This window comes from Ramularia collo-cygni (genome assembly GCF_900074925.1).
Source record: "Ramularia collo-cygni strain URUG2 genome assembly, contig: RCC_scaffold06, whole genome shotgun sequence".
Classification (NCBI taxonomy): domain Eukaryota; kingdom Fungi; phylum Ascomycota; class Dothideomycetes; order Mycosphaerellales; family Mycosphaerellaceae; genus Ramularia; species Ramularia collo-cygni.
This window is the reverse complement of record NW_019716260.1, coordinates 284,843-300,192: the sequence shown is the minus strand read 5'-3', so window position 1 is coordinate 300,192 and position 15,350 is coordinate 284,843. Positions and strand designations below refer to the sequence as shown.

At 40.7% G+C, this 15,350-nt stretch overlaps 5 protein-coding genes across 5 annotated transcripts; 2 read left to right on the top strand and 3 right to left on the bottom strand.

Moving 5' to 3' along the window:
* Positions 1–8,352: 8,352 nt before the first annotated feature.
* Positions 8,353–8,619, bottom strand: RCC_04479 (uncharacterized protein; the record flags this gene model as incomplete). The annotated part of the gene is made up of 1 exon (XM_023769757.1): positions 8,353–8,619. One exon carries the CDS (start codon positions 8,617–8,619, stop codon positions 8,353–8,355), a length of 267 nt encoding a protein of 88 aa, XP_023625525.1.
* A 1,160-nt stretch (positions 8,620–9,779) lies between these two features.
* On the top strand, positions 9,780–10,205 carry RCC_04478 (uncharacterized protein; the record flags this gene model as incomplete). Its single annotated transcript, XM_023769756.1, has 1 exon — positions 9,780–10,205. The coding sequence occupies one exon, from the start codon at positions 9,780–9,782 to the stop codon at positions 10,203–10,205; it is 426 nt and encodes a 141-aa protein (XP_023625524.1).
* Positions 10,206–10,631: 426 nt separating this feature from the next.
* RCC_04477 (related to KRR1-interacting protein involved in 40S ribosome biogenesis) lies at positions 10,632–12,524 on the bottom strand (the record flags this gene model as incomplete). Its single annotated transcript, XM_023769755.1, has 1 exon — positions 10,632–12,524. One exon carries the CDS (start codon positions 12,522–12,524, stop codon positions 10,632–10,634), a length of 1,893 nt encoding a protein of 630 aa, XP_023625523.1.
* A 176-nt stretch (positions 12,525–12,700) lies between these two features.
* On the top strand, positions 12,701–14,239 carry RCC_04476 (probable ATP-dependent RNA helicase DBP8; the record flags this gene model as incomplete). Its single annotated transcript, XM_023769754.1, has 1 exon — positions 12,701–14,239. The coding sequence occupies one exon, from the start codon at positions 12,701–12,703 to the stop codon at positions 14,237–14,239; it is 1,539 nt and encodes a 512-aa protein (XP_023625522.1).
* A 53-nt stretch (positions 14,240–14,292) lies between these two features.
* On the bottom strand, positions 14,293–15,108 carry RCC_04475 (uncharacterized protein; the record flags this gene model as incomplete). The annotated part of the gene is made up of 1 exon (XM_023769753.1): positions 14,293–15,108. One exon carries the CDS (start codon positions 15,106–15,108, stop codon positions 14,293–14,295), a length of 816 nt encoding a protein of 271 aa, XP_023625521.1.
* Positions 15,109–15,350: the final 242 nt, after the last annotated feature.

The window sequence follows — 15,350 nt, the reverse complement described above, 5'->3', positions numbered from 1 at the left end:
ATATACTTATTAGACTATAAGAAGTACATTCTCTATTAAAACCTAACAGGTTTAGAAAGGGAAGAGAGCTTAGAGTAGAATCCACTCTAAGGTAATTCCCTAGTTAGGTAATTAGGATGCTAAGGCTAAAGGCACATACTTATTCTTAATATTTAGTTCTTAAGATAATTAATTTAATTAACATACTTATTTAGTTCCTACTTTAAGTGCTATGCACCTTATAATAAATTAGTTTAAGATTAGAGTCTCTTATTTTACCCTTTGCCGCTACATCCTATTACCTCCCTAGCCTCTAGATTTGGATTTTTAGTTAGACAATTTAACAGGTTATAAGCCCGGGTTTTGCTAAACTAAAGGAAAGAACTTTAACCTTAAAGTAGTAAAGGTATTCCCTACCTTATACTAGTATATAGAAAGGGGAAAGAGGATTTTAGATCCTCTTATACTGCCCTATAAGAGATACTAAGGATTAGTATATAGATAAGCTAGGAAGAAAATCTAAAAGGACAAGGGTCTAAAGCTATAAAACAGTTAAGGCCTATTTATTAAAGCCTATACTAATATACCTTCTCCTCCTCTACTACTAAAAGCCTTAGCAGGACTAAGCTAAATAAAAGAAAAATTTTCATTTTATAAAGATAGAGGATAATAAGGATATAACCTCCTAAGCTAGGATTCTAATTCTAGGAAGGGAGAACTAGAAGAGATAGTTTAATCTCTAGAAAGACAATCTAGAAGGGAAAGGTATCTTTAATGCTATTAAGTTAATAATAATAGTTAATAAAGGAAAGATTACTATATAGCTAAAGAAAGACTAGCTAGGAATTATAGCATAAGATTTAAGCTTTAGTAAGAGCAATGCAAAATATAGATATAAACTAAGATTAAGGATTAGTTTAGATAATGCAGATAAGCTCTAAGCTAATTTAACTTTACCTTATACTACTAAGATATAGATCTTCCTACTTTTAAAGTATAGTAAGATTCTAACTGCCTATATAATAGTTATAGTTTAGGAACTTATTAATTTTAGAATAACAGATAATAATTTAGTTAGATTAGCCTAAAGTAAAATTAGTTAGATAGCTAAAAGAATTGTAGAAGTTAATCTAAAGAAGGCTTACTATAAAGACCCCTATAAGAAAGCTAGGATCCTCCTCTTAGCTCTTCTACTAAGATTTAAGGCAACTAAGAATGCTATTATAGCTTAACTACTTCTTAAAGGAGATTATAAACAGATTCTTTTAATTCTAGAGTTATAAGAGGCTAAGGACAATTCCTTAGAGATTGTAATAGCTGCATTTAACCTTACCTATTTCCTATATAAAGGAAAATATAGAATTAAGGAATATCAAGACCTTTAAAAGACCTAGAAGGTAATTAGATCTCTATCCTAAGATAATACTTACTAGTAATTAAATGCTAATAGGCTAAGATAGGTCTAGAGATCTAATAAGAAATTTTCTAAGAAGCCTTAAGGGCTAAGAAAAGATTCTCTAGAAGATCTAAGAAAGGCAGTTAATTCTATTATTAAGGAGATAAGAAAAGTTAGAAGAACATCTAAAGAGAGAGCTTATTAAGCTAAGGATATTACTAGCTTAGAAGTATTATCTTCCTGCCTATTAGATAAAGAGGAAGTAGATAAAATTGCCTACTCCTTAATTAATGCAAAAGGCAAGTTATTATCCTAAGAATAGCTTCTTAATTCCTATATATTAGCCTATATAACTAACTAGCTACAACTTTTTAGATCTATAAAACCTCTTTCTAAAAGGAGGTAGATTAAGGTTAGAGGAGGTTACCTTTAGGGAAGTTATATAAGGGAGGCTCTAATAGAAGGAAAAAATAGAGGAAAAGTTTTGCTTAAAAATACGCTTCTAGTTCCTAGTCTTAGAGTTAACCTTATCTCCTAGAATTAGTTTAGTTATTAGTTTAGTGTTTAACTACTATAGTTTACTCTTTTGTCCTAAAATAGGACTCCTATTATATATACTAAAATATATAATAGTATACCTGTTATTTCCTCTATTTCTATAGCCCTCCTAGAGAGGGCCTTTTTAACTTTTAAAAAAGAACTAATAAGTTAGTAAGAGCAAACTTTAGTTAAGTAATACTTCTATACTACTAACAATTAGTAGGAGCTATAGTATAGAAGACTTAGTTATTTTAGAAAGAACCTCCTAAAGAATATCTATAAGGTTATAAACCTTAAGGAAATTCCTATGCCGGAAAATTATAATAAGGTATATAGAGTCTATACCCTTATAAAAATAAAGAAGCAGAAGGGAAAAGTTTTAGAGAGAAAATCCTAAGTATTAGAATTAGTTTCTCTCGACATTTATAGCCTACTTCCTAAGTTAAAATAAGGATTTAAGTACTAGCTTAAGATTATTAATAATTTCTCTAAAAAGAAATAGGGATATTCTTTAGTAAGAAAAGATAATACTCTAACTACTTTAAAGTAATAGAAGATCTAGATTAAGAGAAAAACATCTATAAAACTAAGGATAACTAAATTAGATAATATACCTAAACTAATTAGCTTACTAAAGTAGTAGGAGAAGGACTTAGGAATCTACCTAGACCTAACTAATTTATATAACTCTCTTTAGAATAGGGTTATAGAAAGATCTATCTAAACTTTAAAAGATATAATTAGGGCAATAATTAAGGAGTCTAGAATACTAATCGATTTCTAGCTAGAAGCACTTTCTACCTAATATAAAATTAGGAACAGACTCCTAAATAGGCTAGTTATAGAAGACTTTCCTCTCTTACTTAAGGAAGCATTTAGTAGAGTAAAACCTTTAGTATACTATCTTAGGGTATAGGGTTATTAAGCTATTATATATATAGATCTAAGATCTTAGCTATAATAGGCAAGATTAGATAAACTTATAAATAGAGGCAAGGATACTATATTTATTAGATATATTAAGGGAACCTCTAAGTTATAGCTCTTCTAGGATCTAGATATAAGAGCTATAAAATAGCACTCTAATATAATCTTCTTTAAAGATAAGAAAGGAGGAGATCTTAATCTAAAATTTTAATTAAGATATTAGCTTTTATAAGCACCTTAGAGAAAGCCACTTAGAAGACTATTAAAGCTTATAGAAATTCTATTAATTAGGCCTAAACTAAAGTAGAAGGAAACTAAGGAAAAAGCCCTAGAAGTCTTAGGAAACCTACTTAAGGCATTTGTTTAAGTTCCTTTACCTTTAAAGGATGCTAATAAATATGTTAAGTTCCTATCTAAGATTTTACTAAGCCTATAGCTAGTCTAAGAAAAATTTTCCTATATAGAAACTAAAGGGAAAAAGAGATCTAGAGAGAACGACTTAGACTCTAAAGGCCCTAAATCTAAGAGAGAAAGAATTCTTTAAGCTATAGCTGCAATTATTAGTAGAATAGAATAGCCTAAGGAAATAGTAGCTTAAGTCTACTAAATTGCTTTAGAATTCTAGCTAGAGGAAATAAAGAAAGAAATCTATAAAACTACTTTCTCTGCTATTTTAAAAGGGATTATACTTAAGTAGGATATCCTTATCCTATAAAGCTATAAAGAAGTAGTAGGAAATACGGAATAGGGAAACCTATAGAAGGAAGCTATTAAAAAGAAATTAAATTCTCTAGGAAGCAATTATATATAGAAGGAAACTATTACTCTAAAAGGTGCAAACCTTATAAGTTCTAAGTAGGTATTTATAGTTAAGAGACTAGTAAGTAGTATACTTAATAAGCTAAAAGCAAGGCTTATTATAAGAGGATTTTCCTAAAAGTATAGAGTTAATTTTAAGGAGACATTTGCTCTAATAGTTAGATATAAGACTCTTAGGACCTTTATAGTAGTAGTCTATAAGAATAACCTTAAGCTATACCTAGTAGATATAGATAGTGCATTTATAAATAGTTACCTAAAGGAGGACATCTTTATAGTAGTACCTAAAGGAGTTAATATTACCCCTAGATATATTTTAAAGATCCTAAGAAGCCTTATATAGACTTAAGTAAGTAGTAAGAGACTAGAATTAACTCTATATCTTAAAGCTCCTTAGTCTTAGATTTGTTTAGTCTAAGGTAGATCTATACCTTATATACTATTATAGGAAAGAACTTAAAGTTATAACTTATATAGATAACATTCTAATTGCTAGAAGATTAATAGATTCTATAAACTAGTTTAAGAAAAGTTTTAGAAAGATCTTTAATATTAAGGATCTTAGGGAACTATTAAGGATCCTAGGGATAAATATAACTAGAGATAGGAAATATAGAACCCTAAAGCTTAATTAAGAATACTATATCCTTAAGAGCCTTTAGAAACTTAGAATAGATATAAAGTTATTAAAGCTAACTCTCTTACTAATAGATAATTATAAGGGACTAGAAAAATCTAGCCTAGATAATAAAAGATATAGTAGGGAAGAGTACTAAATAACAATTAGGACTTAGATATAGCCTATAATTATTATAAGGCTAGACATTGCATTTACTATTAGAAAGCTAAGCTCCTTTTCTAGTAATCCTTCTACGAAATATATAAGAGCCCTAAAGAAAGTCTTAAGATACCTTAGGTTAAACCCCGATCTTAGAATTACCTTCTTAAGGGATAAACTAGGATTYCTAACTAGATACTTAGACTTAGATTTTGCTATAGATAAATCCGAYAGGAAATCTRTTCTTAGAAATGTTTTTATRCTTTATAATAGACTAATCTTATAAATAAGYAAGAAGCAGAAGTCTATAGCTACCTTAATAATAGAAGCTAAGTTTATAGYAATAAATGCYTATRYAAAATAATTATAGTTCCTCTTATCCCTTCTTAGAGAAATAGGTTAAGGAAATTTAGTTAGATTATCCCCTTTTTAACTAAAGATTAAGGCTAGAGAGGAAATGTTAAATAAGCTTAGACTAGTTTATCTTTTTAAGGATAACTAGGCTTGCCTAACACTAGTAAAAGATGCTTATATTTATAAAAGGTTAAAGCATATTAACATTGCATACAACTTTATTAGAAGACTTTAATAGGAAAAGAAAATTTCTATAGAATATCTTCTAATAAAGGAGATAATTGCAGATAGGTTAACTAAGCTATTAAATGGACCTAGCTTTTAGACTTTTATAACCTAGTTAAGACTCTAGTAAATAAGAGGAGAACAAAGGGCAAAAAGGGTAGTATCGCCTAAACTAAGTTTTTAGTCTAGGCGACATTATATACTAAGTTAAGGAATTGCACTAAGATAGTAGCTAAGATAGAACTATATCTTTAGGCTATAGGACTACCTTTCTACATTTAATAGAATCTATAAAACTGCAGGGAAATATATTTAGCCCTTTCTTCCCTAAGTAGGAGTATTAAAACTTAATAGGTTTAGAAAGGGAAGAGAGCTTAGAGTAGAATCTAATCTAAGGTAATTCCCTAGTTAGGTAATTAGGATGCTAAGGCTAAAGGCACACACTTATTCTTAATATTCAGTTCTTAAGATAATTAATTTAATAAACACACTTGTTTAGTTCCTACTTTAAGTGCTATGCACCTTATAATAAATTAGTTTAAGATTAGAGTCTCTTATCTTACCCTTTGCCGCTGCATCCTATTACCTCCCTAGCCTCTAGATTTGGATTTTTAGTTAGACAATTTAACATTCTCTCTATTAAGAAAGAGTATAGTTCTATAGTACTAAGAGATAAGGGAATACTAGATCTCTTCTTTCGTAAATCGATTAAAAGCTTAGCTACTAGCTTATACTCTTTCTTAATAACGGTTATATACTAAATCGACGATAAGAAACATATTCTGCCTATTAAGAAAGAGTATAACTTAATAGAATAAGAAGTACTAGATTTCATCTTTTATAAACCTAGTTAGAGCCTAGCCCCTAGCCTATACTCTTTCTTAGTAAAGAAGATATACTAATAGGACTATAACTAAGATATTTTACCGATTAAGAAAGGGTATACTCTAATAGAATGAGGATTACTAGATTTAATCTTTTATAATCCTATTTATAGCTTAGCCTTTAGCCTATACTCTTTCTTATAAAGACTTATATACTAATTAGACTATAAGAAGTATATTATATCTATTAAGAAAGAGTATAACTTAATAGCGCTTAAAAATAAGTCTTATTAAATCTAATTGTTCTTAAATCTATTTATCGCTTAGAGTATATTCTATACTCTTTCTTAATAAGGTATATATACTAAATAGACTATAAGGGACATATTTCGCCTATTAGGAAAGAGTAGAACCTTATAGTATTAGGAGATAAGAGAATACTAGATCTTTTCTTTCGTAAATCGATTAAAAGCTTAGCTACTAGCTTATACTATTTCTTAATAACGGTTATATACTAAATCGACAATAAGAAACATATTCTACCTATTAAGAAAGAGTATAACTTAATAGAATAAATTGTACTAGATCTTGTATTTCGTAAATCTATTTATAGCCTAGCTTCTATTATATATTCTTTCTTAGTAACGGAGATATACTAGTTAAGTAATAAGAAATATATTCTCTCTACTAAGAAAGAGTATAAGCTAATAGCGTTAAGAGATAAGGAAATACTAGATCTAACCTTTCTTAAATCTATTTTTAGCTTAGCCTTTCGCCTATACTATTTCTTACTAACGTATTTAAACTAATTAAGCTATAAGAAGTATATTCTCTCTATTAAGAAAGAGTATAACTTAATAGCGTTAAGAAATTAGATTTGAACAAATTTTACTTAGTATTACGTAGTAGCGTTAATAAATAGGAAAACATTAGGTCTTTATCTTCCTAGACTTTAGCTTAGCTTATAAAGTTTGTCTATTCTACTATGGAAACCGAACAACTATTACTAGTAGTTCGTACTAATATAGCCACGATTATCTAAAAGCTCTCGTTAAAAGCTTAGAGAAAATCGTGTACGTAGGTTACTTAATAGGGTAATACGCCGAGAAGCGGATAACACTATAATAGTATGCGTTATTACGTGTATACTCCTTTAGCTATATTTGTCGTGTTCGATTACTATACCGCCTACGCTATTACTACGATAATGCTCCGGGAAGGAGGCTAACTAAGCCGTAAAGGTAGACTACCGGTAAGTAGGCCGCCCGAGATAGAGCTATCGATATAAGGGTTGTTCGTTAGAACAAGACATCCTTAGTTATCCTTAAGATGTTAAAAGGCCTCGCTCTCTATAGGCTAGACGAATCTAGACCTGCTAGAATCGATAGTACTAGCAGAGTAGCCCGTTAATCGACCGAGAGAGCAGTTCAGGGCGCTGCTCTTTCTGACGATTTCTCATATCGACAGCTCTGGCCCGAGAATTGTGTCTCGTCCGTAGAGTTGCTCCGCAGATCATCTTTCCAAGGATGTCGAGAAGAAAAAGCAGAAGTGAGAAGATGAAAGGAGCGGAATCGTGAGCAGAGAAGCCTTCGACAGCGGGGATACCACAGCCGATATTCAGCTGCCGAACGATAGGTAGCCCTGCCTCTACTTACATTTTTCCTCGTCACATAACTCCGCCAATCATCACTGCGGAATCGTCGTTCGAGGCAACATCTTCCGATCGTCCAGCAATGATCGATCCTGGTTGAATTCTCTAAACCACATCTCTCACAATCCCACCACGATTTTACATCCATAGGGTGTCATATCTGGCCATCGCTACCCGGATGGTGTTCTGAGACGACTCTTTCCTACCAACGACGACTCGTGCCCAGCAATGACCGATCTTGGTTGAATTCCCTAAAACACATCTCTCACAATCCCACCACGGTTCTACATGTATGGCTTCTCACGTCTTGCCCTCGCTGCTTGGATGATGCTCTGAGACGAGTCTTCCTCATCAACGACGACTTTCCTGGATTGAAATCGTTTGGTAGTGGCGGGCGGGCTCCTCGTGAGAGGTGGCGGGAGGCCCGGTGTCGAGGKTTATTAATACCAGAAACAAAAGTCAGCCATGTCGCGGCAATGTGAAGTCGCAAAAGTGCACATACGGAGGGGGGAATCTCTTCGCCCGTGTCTTGATGATGTGGTTGTTCGTGGATGAGGATGTCGTCGAGAGACAGGTCTCTGGAGGTGGTGAAGAAGAATTGTGGAAGGGGAAGTGTGTTGAAGAGCTGTTGGAAGAGTGAGTAAGGTTGATAGAAGGCTTTAGGCAACCACAAGCACGGACCGCTCCCGTGCATGAGCATGTGCGTTCAAAGTGAAGTTAATGGAAAGCTTGCCCTTGGGGATTTCCCAACAAAGAATAGCACTTTTGGGTGTGACATGTTTCCAGGCGCTGCCGATAGCATGCTTAATTGTGCGAAGGGATGTGGATGGAAGAGCAGACTGTGAGGGAGACTATGAGCTTAAGGGACGCGAAACGGCACCTCTTCTGTCGGACTTCTATCCGCGGCGCCTAGGATGTTCGAAAATGCCATTAGTATGCGGCAGCCTGGGTTCGTGATTTCAGGTGCTTTGGATAGCATGTTAAACGCTGCGAAGAGTTTACGACGGTATGCCACTAGAGGGAGGAGGATTAATCCTCGGGTGACTAATTCATTGGCTTCGGATAGCCCCAGCCCTGCATATCCCTTCGCAACGATTGATATGCTACCCAACGCGCCTGCAATCATGTCATCTCGAACTCGACTGTTCGGCTGATCTCGATGTGCAAGATCCTGCAAAAATGCATCTATCTCTGGTTGCTTCTATCCGGTGTAGTGACCTGCTTTAAATCGACGGATGTTTGAACGGTATAGCCGTTCGTCGGTTCCTTTGAACGATCCGGAAGCCCTCAATAAGGTGCCGACGGAGCGGATGTGGAGAACATTACGCCTAGTGTTGGTAAATTAGGGGCGTAGCCGCGCCCGAAAGTGGCGAGAGCATCCTTGTTGCAAGAACGGCTCGATTTTGCGAGCGATTGCGGCAATCGAAGTTGTTGTGGGGGGTAGTTGGCGGATGGCAGAAGGCTACGGATGTCGAGATGAAGTCACGTCCCAGGTCGCGGCCGTGCCGCCGATCTGGAGCGCCGGGCCGCGGGTGCATTCATTCGATTTCAGGGGTACAGCACCAGAGAAACCATATCCCACCGCTTTACCGTATACATCACGGAAGCTCCTCACAAATTGTCAGTACGTTGCCAGCCTGGAGCCTTCTAGCCTATTCTTACTCCGACGCGCAAAGGTAAAAGACAGAGCTGTCGATATGAGAAACCCACGACAAAATAGCGCCCTCAGTTGACCTCTCCGTTGGATGACAGACTACTCTGCTGCTAGTAAATGTTCTAGCAGCTCCAGAGTYGTCGTTAGTACAGAGAACAAGGCTCTGGGACGTCACTGAGGGTGTCTTGTCTCGATGAATAATCCTCATATCGACAGCTCTGGTAAAAGACAGCATTTACAGCATCCACAAGAGTAGCTACGAGTTGGAAGGAAGTCAAGACCATACGGCGTACGCCTCCGCCGAAATGACCAGAGCTGTCGATATGAGGAATTATCGGCAAGAGCAGCGCCCTTAACTGCTCCCTCGCTTGATTAATGGGCTACTCTGCTAGTGATTAGGAATCTAGCAGGCCTAAAATCGTCGATTCTGTAGAGAGTAATGCGTTAGGTCATGGCGGGAATGAATAAGGATGATTTGTCCCGGCGAACAATCCTTATATCGACAGCTCTGGAAATGACCCACAAAACTGTCAGAATCGCCTTTACATGCACAAATCTAGCGACAGCCGTTGAGCGGAGAGTGCACACGAGTGAACATTGACGGAAAACACTTCAGTTGTGGTTCACGCTCAATGCCCTCCACAACTTCCAGCAATTCCTTTGACAATGCCTCAACACAACCCGCCACAGATAATCTGAATAGAAATGTTGCTCCTCGCACACGTGAGTGCCATTCTCCAAGATCCCATTCTTTTGGGTGGGAAAGTGAAGCGTGTTTTGTTCTGGACAAGCTTAGCGCCGAGTTGAGGAATGAAATCTACGAGCTCCTCGTCGTGTCCGACCATCCGATTGCTCTCCCCCGGCTGCAATACGAAGAGGACGTCGGCAAGGACACGAAGGAAACTAGGTCTATCAATCCAAACTTCTTCCGGGTGTGTAAGCAAATCAGGCAGGGATGCAAGCCAATGCTCTACGGTAGCAACACATTCACAATGATTGAGGGAGGTTATCGGAACTGGCCACGGTTCTTCGAGACGATCGGCGCACTTGATACCTGATTCGATCCTGACCAATAGAGCGGGGATGTTTCGACTGCTCTGGATGCCGTACCAGCCCGCCGGTCACAACGTGGATGGAAGAGAACAGCTGCGCAGTTGACTCTGATTATTGCGCCTTCGATATGACGGTACTACCCTCGGACGGTCGCTGGTATCTTTGGCATCAATTGAGCATGCCAATTATGAGACTTGGTATGCGGGCGAAGTTGAAAGAAGTTGACCAGACTTGGAGGGAAATTGACCTCTCCATACAGCGCGTGGGTGTAGTTGTGGCGGGTTCCTTGCCATTAGCACAGCTGCTTGTTCGACTGCGCGAGAGCGACAGCCATTCACCGTTGTCATTCCACACGATGGGCACTCCCCAGTTACGGTCCTTCAGAGTAGCTTTGGAGGTTTTGCTGCATATCAACACAATCCACATCGAAATCACGCCTTGTTCTTCTTACTCCGCTTCTTCTTCCTCTTCCCCTCCACTTCACCCGCATCACCCTCTCCTTTCTCTTTCTCCTCCACTTCCACTTCATCATCAGCCTTTCTCTTCTTTCCCCACTTCCTTCTATCCACTTGAACCGGCTCGCCATCTTTGGTGACAATCTTTTCAAACCCACCTGTAGGCTCTTCGGCATCTCCAAACTGTTCCCTCCTCCAAGCCTTCAGTCTCGCCTTCTTGCCAAACTTCTTCTTATCACGTTTCTTCTTCTCATCATCTCTAAACGCTGCCATCTTTTTCAACCCGGCGAACTCATTCAACGCTGCATCATCAGCAAATAGAATATCTCTTGCTGACAGGCCGAAGCTTGTTGGTGAAGTCTCTCGATAACGGAAGCCAGCTGTAGGTGCTGTGGAGAGCGGCAAAGTCGAATCCACAATAGACTCAATCTGCATGCGTTCTTTCCGGGAGGCGCGCTTGGCTTCGGACTTTTCCCGCGCGCGATCCTTTTCCGATTTGGGCTTCTTCTTCTTTTCGTCTCCAGAATCATCCCCACCCACGGGTACACCTCCATCTGCTTCGTCATCCTCCGAATCCACATCAGAGAGCGAAACCGCGGGCTTCTCCCCATCATCAAAGTCTGGCACGAGATCGGCAATGTCAATATCATCATCCCACTTTGGTTTCTTCGCTTTACTCTTCGCGGCACTCTCCTCATCACTTCCATCTTCAGACCCTGCAGCGTAATAGTCCTCCCCAAATCTCCTCTTCATCTCCTCCTCCCATTTCTCATCATCGAAATCGCCCTCGATAACACCCCTCCACGCATCCAAATCGACATCCTTTCCGCGTAGACCGGCCGCCTCTTTAATCTTCTTGACTTTTTCTTCCGCCTCCTCAATCTTCAACTTCCTCAATCGCGCCCTGTCCTCCTCCAACTCCTTCTTCAACGCCTCCTTTCTCTCCTTTTCGCGATCTCTCGCCTTGGCTCTCCCAGTCTTTTCATCCCTTCGCACGCCATATTTTCCCACATCACGTGCAAAGCTCGCCAACTTCTCATTCGCCTTGGCCGGATCTTCAAATCTCAAATTATACGCCTCCTCAAACTCATCCGCGCGCGCGTCATCCTCACTGTCATCTGATTCCAGCGGAGCAAAGCGTGAAGCCGAGGGATCTGAAGGTAGCCATGCACGAGCAGCCATGAAGTTTGAGAGGAAGGTTTCGGGATCTTTGTCAGCAGCTTGAATATCGGCGTCGGTGATTTTGACCGCCTTTTTGCTCTTGCTCTTCTTGAGTGGTGGGAGGTCCTCATGCCGAGAGCGGGATTTGGCGACGARAAAGTCGCCTTCATCATCATTCTCGTCCGACTTTCCAGCAGCATGCATGGAGCCCACAAGTTCCCGCTTGAGCTGATCCTGTTCCTGTTGATATGTGGGGACGACCTCCTCATCTTCCTCGACTTCCTCCCCATTCATGCCTTTCATGTAATTTTCGCGGTGGTAGTCTTGTAGATACATTGGCTTCTCGCTCTTGGCCTTGTCGTCGCCCTTGCTACCCTCCTCATTCTCGAAATCGCGGTAAAACGTGACGGTGGGATCCAATCTTCGCGGATCCTTGTTCTTGATGGCCTGCAGTGTCGCCAGAATCTCATCGTCAAGCTCCGCTGTGGCCAATTCCGCAACATCATCTTCATCCTCGTCATCGCTGCTGCTGTCGTCGTCGTCTTTCAACTGCTGCAGCTTCGCCTTTTCCTCCAGCCGCGACAGTTCCTGCCGCTTTTTGTTGTACTCGAATCGCTGCGCATAGTCGGCGTTGATGGTGAGTGTTGGCGCGGATTCATCTTCAATCTCCTCCTCGTCGAGAAACTTTTGGCGTTTGGCGGCAGACATGATGTCGGTCGGTGTTGTGGTGTTGAAGATGTGGAGGTCGCAGATTTATTTCGGGATCGCGAACAAAATTATCGACCCGATCCCCGAACGGGACTAGCGGGATCCGATAAGCGATGCCGCTTAGAACGTTCGTGATCATCTTTTTTACATCGACATCACCTCCACCAACCACCAAAATGGAACCTCCCAGCAAACGCAGAAGACTCTCCGAGGATGGTAGCAAAACAGACAGTGGTAGTGATGGGGAAGCGGTCCCTCCAATCACCTCAAAACCCGTCAATTTCACCTCTCGAATCCAGCCGAAAAAAGTTCTCGACAAGTCCAGCAAACCCCAACCAGAGGAACTCCCACATCAAGACCTATCTTCCCTCCCAAACACAATCCAGGAAACGATTGATACAAAATCCACATTCGCATCCATCGGAACGGATCCATGGCTCATTGCGAGTCTTTCCAACATGGCCATTAAATTTCCAACCAGAATTCAATCCGCCACCATCCCTCGCATCTTATCAGGGCAGGATTGTATAGGTGGGAGTCGTACGGGATCTGGAAAAACTGTCGCATTTGCTCTGCCCATCCTCCAACAATGGGCACGTCAACCTAGTGGGATATTCGCTCTGGTCATGACGCCTACCCGTGAACTGGCTCTTCAAATCTACGAACAAATTCAAGCAATTGGCGCCAGTCAGAGCATCAAATGTCTTCTCGTAACTGGTGGAGCAGACATGCGTTCACAAGCTCTGGAACTAGCGAGAAGACCACACATTGTCATTGCCACACCTGGTCGCTTGGCAGATCACATTCAAAGTTCGGGAGAAGACACATTCCGTGGATTGAAGAAATGCAAATTTGTCGTCCTCGATGAAGCAGACCGATTGCTTGCTAGTGGGAAAGGAAGCATGCTACCTGATGTCGAGACCTGTCTTGCTGTCCTACCTCCGGCCGCACAGCGACAGACCTGCCTCTTCACCGCCACCGTGACACCCGAAGTTCGAGCGTTGAAAGAGACACCTCGCGAACCATCCCGCAAACCAGTCTTCGTCTGTGAAGTTGACATTGACTCCCTGGCCATTCCGGACAWGCTGAAACAAACCTACCAACTAGTCAACGTCCTCCACAAAGAAAAGTTTCTGCACGTCCTCCTCTCCACTCCCGCCAACCTCACCAAAACTACAATCATCTTCGCAAACCGTACCGACACTGCAAATCTTCTAGAATACATGCTACGACTTCTCGAACATCGAGTCACAGCCCTGCATTCGCAACTTCACCACGACCAGCGCATCTCCAACCTCGCTCGGTTCCGTGCCGGCGCAGCACGTATACTGGTAGCCACAGACGTCGCATCTCGTGGATTGGATATCCCAGACGTGGGACTGGTGATCAACTATGACCTTCCTCGCAATCCCGACGACTATATTCATCGGGTAGGACGAACGGCGAGAGCAGGAAGGGAAGGCTTGGCAATCAGTTTAGTGGGACAAAGAGATGTCGAACTCGTCAAAGCGATTGAGGAGAGAGTAGGAAGGGAAATGGAGGAGTTCGTAGAAGAAGGCGTCGCCGTTGAGGGCAGAGTCATTCGCGATGCTTTGAATGTCGTGGGAGATCGAAAGAGAGAGGCAATGATGGCTATTGAGGAAGGAAGAGATGTCAAGGGAAACCGAGTGAGAAGAATGGAGAGGGCGGATGGTGGGAAGAAGAGAGCCAGATGAAGTGTAATGTCAATTATCAAGTCGATACCAACTCAAAAAGGAGTACAACATATCTAATTATTTGGGTCATCTTTGGCGACCGTGGCCATGCGGCGTTCCATGAGCCGACACAGTTTTTTACGCTCAGTCGCGGGCATATCCCCGACAAGATCAATATTCTCCCTGTAGTCCACACTAAAAGCACCTGCTAAACTCAAACAACCTCTCTTTCTGAGAGGCTTATAAGTCATCGTTACCCCAATAACATCATGCACTCCCTCTTTCGTGTATCTTCTGCGCTCCGTTTCATTCCAGACCTCAACATAGTCGACGTGAGTATATTTCGCTTGAGACGTGATCCCATCCCCATCCCAACTGTACATCGGCAACACCATCATTCGATTTACGAATCTATACAAGACGACGGCCATGCGACTCTTCGAATAAACTCCACCGTAGTAGCTTCGACTGAGAAATTTATCCGATGCTGAGAGCTTTGGATTCATGTTGGGTTGATGCATGGGAAGACTTATGACATTTCCTCCGCGAAAGGTGTTCCTGTCTTTGGTAGCTTTCATGGTGCATAGACTCGTGTCTTCTGGCGCCAGTTCTTTTTCGTCTTCTGGTGGCCCTCCATTCTGGTTCTTCGGGCTGGAGCCTTTCTCAACCGATGACCGTCCTCGCTTGAGTTTAGGCTCATCTGATTCATCGTCCGTTGGATCCCCAGCTTTGCGCTTGGAAGATTTCCTCGTCTTCGAGGCAGACTTTGATCTTTTGGTTGGAGACGATGAGTCTTGGGGTGAGTTATCTGCTGAGCTTTGTCCTTCGACATCCAACACACTGTACATAGACCCGGCTCTGCGCGTCTGTGATCTTGTTCTGGGAGCCATGGTGAGGTTGGTGTGATGTGTGAGGGCAGACTGGTCCCAACTCGGTGGGATGGGACATCATTTGCATGATGAATCCTAAAAGGCCGCATGCGTCAGACACGACAAAGAATATCGGAACAATCCCTTAATGGACTATCAAGCTGAACAAAGCACAATCGACGACGCTGTTCTGGGTAGTTGGCCCAGAACATGTCGCCGTAAGCCCCTTTTCACTCGAAGGCTTGGCGTTGCGTCCGAAATCT